Genomic DNA, 5,644 nt, shown 5'->3' with positions numbered 1-5,644 from the left:
CACATGGTATTTTGTGGTATTTTGTGGAAGAGCCACACTCAAGGGGCCAAAGAGCCGCATGTGGCTCGAGAGCCGCAGTTTGCCAACCACGGGGTTAGGGCAATTAATTCCCTTTGAATGTGCATGAATTTCATGCACCGGGCTACTAGTGTATATATAAAATCTCTGGAAATTGCCATTTTAAAAATCCAGGAGGAATTCAGGAAGATGGCGATGTAAGTAAACTCAGCACTCACTGCCTCCCTCAACTTCAAAATTACAGCTAAAATACAGAACAACAATCATTTAGAACCGCCTGAAATTTGGCTGAATGGAAGTCCTACAATTGGAGAAGTAAAGAAGAAAGCACATGGAGACTGGTAGGAAGCATGGAACAGGCTGGTCCAACACCCACATGTGGTGTTTTTTAATGGGGAGGGATAGCTCAGTTGCAGAGGCCTCCAGTGAGAAGCAAGAGTTCCCAGCCCCAGACCAGATCCCTTAGCCATTTCCAGTGCTGGGAAGAGAAGTCCCCATAACTTCGGGCTGTAAAAACCAGTGAGGATTGTGGCTGAGTGACAGGGAGGCTGCTGGAGATCCAGGAAGTTCCCCTTAAAGGGCCGGCACATGGATTTACTCAGACTTGATCCCCCTGGGCTCCAGTACTGAGGCAGCAGTTTGAAAGGAACCTGGGGCATTCAGGGAGGAACTGGATTGTCCAGCATCGGGGCAAGTACTCAGGCTGCTTTCTCCCAGACAGGGGTGCTCACAGGGTTCATTGTTCCTATAATGAGGTCTTCCCCATCACAGAGCTGACTTGCAGGCTCCATATCTGAGGCTCCATCAACCTGGATCATACTGTTCCCACCACCCTGATGATTCCCTGAGACCCCACCCACCCAACTTGCTATCCTACCCAAGCTGTTTACAGCAGCTTTTCCATATGTCCTGGCTCAGGCTTCAGGCTTTCCTAAAATCTCACAAACAAGCAGCAGCTGGAGTCAGTATGCCTATCAGTAAGAGGCCCAAGGCCCAGTACTAGCAGCAAGCTGCCTTGCTTCACAGCTTGGCCTCAACTGGACACTTCCAAGCCCAACACAAGAAGCAGCCATCTGTAGATTGCTCTGTAGCTCCTGCTGGGTGGCCCCAGGCAGTGGCTGACTGCATCTCCCAGGAGGCACCAGAGCCAGTGCACCCAGTGGACAGCTTCAGACCATACGAGATTACAACTCTACACATCCACAAGTGACACATTCAAGGCACAGACTCAGTGAGCACCAAAGCCACACTAAAGCAAATCCTGCTCCATAGGGGGATCTCCTGCACAGCAGCTCTTCTGCTGTAGTCACAGCTGGTCCTCACAGCCAATTGTCCTGGAGGTCAAATCCTCCCAGTGATGCCAATAGCAATCAAGTTCAACTACAACAAGACTGTGCACACAGCCCACACAGTGGTGTACCTAGTGTGTCCAGCTCAGGTGACTGGGAAGGCTGAACCATTGGGTCCTACAGGACACCTACTACACAAACCCACTCTACCAATTCCAGGAAACATAGCAGCTCTACCTACTACATAGAAACAAACACAGGGAAGAAGTCAAAATGTGGAGACAAAGAAACAGGCCACAAATAAAAGAATAGGAGAAATCTCCAGAAAAAAAAACTAAATGAATGGGAGCAAACAAACTCCTAGATACAGAGTTCAAAACAATGGTTATAAGCATACTCAAAGATCTTAATGAGAGCTGACTTGTCAGTGCCAGCAGGAGCACTGCTCAGCATTGCTGCTCTGAGTTGTTCTGAGCCCATATATTCTTCTAAACTCTTCCCGACTACAGCAGGGCTGGTTCCTTCTCGAATCCTGCCCACTGTACTAATGGTTGGGAACTTAGTCCAAGTTCCTCCTTTATCCTCTGCTCACTGAGACACAGGTCAGTTCTTGGTGGCGGGGCAGATAGAGAAGCCATGAGAGGTTGTGGGTACGTAAGAATGAGTCTTTATTGCAGAAGCCAATGGCCATATAGCCGTTAGACAAAACAGTTCTCCACAGCAAAGTCCGTACAACAGGCAGGCAGCTATATACCGGCTGGTGAATGGGTAAATCTTTCCCACAAAGCAGCATTAGTCTCTGTACCTACAGCTATTATATGAGCAGCCGCATGCTGTCTCTAGACACCTAGCTTTACTTAGCAAGTACCTGAGCTCTCCCCTGGAGCTTCAGCATCAGCAGCTTCTCCTATCTCCCCTGCCCAGCACACTGGCTGGTTAACATGGCAGCTATATCTGAGCTCTCTGTGAGCTCTTAGCCTTACATTGTAGCAGTACCGGCTCTCAGCTCCGTCTGAGCTCTCTAGCCTCTCCAGCACACATAGGAGCTACATTTTCTGTGTCTGCTGCCTCTGCTTCTTCATACACTCTGCTCTGCCCAGCTGCTCTCTCGAGCAGACTCCTATCAGTAACCTGTATATTATTCCAGAGACAAAGAAGCCTAGCTGCCAACAGTGACATCGATCATTTGGGTTACAGAAGGGCACAGTGTACCATGTGTCCTTGCACATGCTGGGTATCTTAGCCTGATTATGATTCCCAGGCTCAGAGTCCTTGGACATCCCATTTGGACTCATGACAGAACAGCCTTGAACATCCTGGTGTACGAGTAACAAGGCCTCTGTGCTCTCATTGGCATGGTTCCCACAGAGCTTCAAGGGGCTTGTAAGAACATCAAAGACATGAAAAAGGACCAGTCGGAAATTAAGCATACACTAGCTAAAATAAAGAATAATTTAGAGGGATTCAACAGTAGAGTAGAGGATTCTGAGAATCAAATCAACGATTTGGAATATGAGGAAGCAAAAAACACCTAATCAGAAGACCAAAATGAAAAAAGAATCCAAAAGTATGAAGATAGTGTAAGGAGCCTCTGGGACAACTTCAAGCATACCAACATTTGCATAATGGGGGTGCCAGAAGGAGAAGAGAGAGAGCAAGATATTGAAAACCTATTTGAAGAAATAATGACAGAAAACTTCCCCTACCTGGTGAAAGAAATGGACTTACAAGTTCAGGAAGTGTAGAGAGTCCCAAATAATAACAACCCAAAGAGGCCCACACTAAGACAGATCATAATTAAAATGACAAAAGTTAGAGACAAAGAGAGAATCTTAAAGGCAGCAAGAAAAAAGCAGTTACCTACAAGGGAGATTTCTGATTTCTCAACAGAAACTTTGCAGGCCAGAGGGAGTGGCAAAATATATTCAAAGTGATGAATAACAAAGACCTACAACCAAGATTACTCTACCCAGCAAAGCTATCGTTCAGAATTGAAGGTCAGGTAAAGAGCTTCCACAGGTAAGAAAAAGCTAAAGGTGCTCATCACCACCAAACCTGTATTACATGAAATACTGAAGGGCATTCTTTAAGAAGAGGAAGAAGAAGAAAAAAGATAAAAAATATGAACAATAAAATGGCAATCCTATATAATAAAACCCTAATATGCAAATCCAAATGGCAGCAGAACGACCGATCGCTATGATGCGCACTGACCACCAGGGGGCAGGTTATCAACACAGGAGCCGCCCCCTGGTGGTCAGTGTGCTCCCACAGGGGGAGCGCCACTCAGCCAGAAGCCCGGCTCACAGCAGGCGAGTGCATTGGTGGTGGCGGGAGCTTCTCCTGCCTCTGTTGCAGGAGAGCAGTAAGGAGCAAGGGGTCCTAGACTGCAACAGCCCTGGACTGCGAGAGGGATGTCTGATTGCCGGCTTAAGCCTGATCCTTACCGGGGATCGGGCTTAAGCCAGGAGGCGGACATCCCCTGAGAGGTCCCAGACTGCGAGAGGGCGCAGCCCGGGTTGAGGGTTCCCCCTCCACCAGTGCACTAATTTCATGCACCAGGCCTCTAGTAGATGCATATCTATCAACAATTGAATCTAAAAATAAAAATAAACAAACAAGGAATCTAATGAACAAAATAAACTGATAAATAAAATAGAACCAAAGGCATAGAAACATGGATCAAACTGAGGAATTTCAGAGGGAAGGGCGGAGGAGAAGGTGGGAAGAGATTAACCAAAGAACTTATATGCATATATGCATTACCTACGGACATAGACAATATGGTGGTGAAGGCCTGGGGTGGGGCAGGAACCAGGTGGAGGGGGGTAATGGGGGTAAGGAGGAAAGTGAGATATGTGTAATACTCTCTACAATAAAGATTTTATTTAAAAAGACCATAAAAATTTTAAAAATTTAAACAATACACCCTCCAGCCTTGAGAAAATGAGTAAAAGAGAAAAGGGAGCTTTTACATATCCCACAATAACCTTCAGTGCTATTTAAATTCTTTTTAAAGTAGGCAAATATTACTTTGTAAAATTAATTTTTTTCCCCAAAAAAATCTTGATCACACAACCCGCCAGCTGGAGCCAGCTGCTCTCAGTTGCTTCTAGTTGGAGGTGATCTGCAAGGGCGAGAAAAGAAAGTGGTTGGCGGGCCCATCCCTGACTCACCCACTGGATGGGCACCCAGAATCTCAGGCTACCTGTGGCCTTAGGGAGCATGCCCTCAGCCCCACCCTACAGGATGGTGCTAATGGGGCGGTTAGGGTGTGGGGGGGGACCGGCTGGAGGGAGTCAATGGGGGGAAAAAGGGGACACCTGTAATACTTTCAACAATAAAGAATTATTTTTTTTAATCTTGACCACACAATAAAGAGGAATTTTATTCATCTTGTAATCTCAGGACAGTCTTCAATTAAAAAGGTCTAGAAATCTCAAAAAGTAAAGTGAAAGCCCTCTCACAAAGTTGACTCTCAACACCTAAGAACTGCTCATATTCCTCATCATAAATATGTCAGGAAAGCACTTCCAATTAACGTTAAAATTCAAACAAGTGTATGTTCAGTTATCTTATTACTCTTACAATTGTTTTTGATCAATTATTATTGTGGATGAGCTCATAACTGTACTATTCGCACTTGTACAACTGTTTTTGAGCAGTCACACACATATATCTCAGTTGGAGTTCAAATATGCACTATGCGTACTATTCATTCATTCATCCATCCCTTCAGCAAACACTCACTGAGAGCCCACAGACTGGGAGTCAGCCCTGTGCTGGATGCCAGTCAGTTCTTCCTATAACCCAGGACACCACCAGTCTGTAAGCTGTTTGGTACTGGACCCCAACGAGATAATAAGTAGGGAAACTGAGTTTTTAAAAAAAATGTAACTTAACCTTGCCACACATCCAATTTCACGTCTGCTTAATCTAATAATTTTTTAAAATCTGGCTTGCATTTATGTTTACTTCTTCCATTTCATCTCTAGTAATTCTATCGTATTTACAAAAGTATTGCCTGAGTCAGATGGGAATTTTTTTCTTGTCATTTACAGAAAAGTGAGGCCCTGACAGCTTAGATTGTTTTGCCCAAGGACCGCACTGGAGCTACAAGACAAGCAGAGAGCCCAGCCTCGCCGGTGTGAGTCCGATTCGCCTCCGAGTCCAGGGGTCGCCCCAGCCCGCATCAGAAGACACGCGCAAAGGTCCAACATGTAAATGCTGCACAAAAGCGCCACAAAAGGAGGAGAAACTACAACAGCGCGCGCTCTGTTCAAAGTGTCCAGTGGGAGGAGAAGCAAGCCAGCCCCGCCCCCAGGCCCCGCCCAGGA

At 46.1% G+C, this 5,644-nt stretch overlaps 1 protein-coding gene across 1 annotated transcript in view; it reads right to left on the bottom strand.

Moving 5' to 3' along the window:
- MRPS28 (mitochondrial ribosomal protein S28) overlaps positions 1-5,644 on the bottom strand; it is a 111,338-nt gene that overhangs the window by 105,311 nt on the left and 383 nt on the right. The window contains exon 2 of the mRNA XM_014549375.1: positions 2,394-2,424. Coding sequence (XP_014404861.1) covers positions 2,394-2,424 — 31 coding nt within the window. The remainder of the gene's footprint in view (positions 1-2,393; positions 2,425-5,644) is intronic.

The sequence above is a fragment of the Myotis brandtii genome, unplaced genomic scaffold (assembly GCF_000412655.1).
Source record: "Myotis brandtii unplaced genomic scaffold, ASM41265v1 scaffold55, whole genome shotgun sequence".
Classification (NCBI taxonomy): Eukaryota; Metazoa; Chordata; class Mammalia; order Chiroptera; family Vespertilionidae; genus Myotis; species Myotis brandtii.
This window is presented reverse-complemented; position numbering and strand designations above follow the sequence as displayed.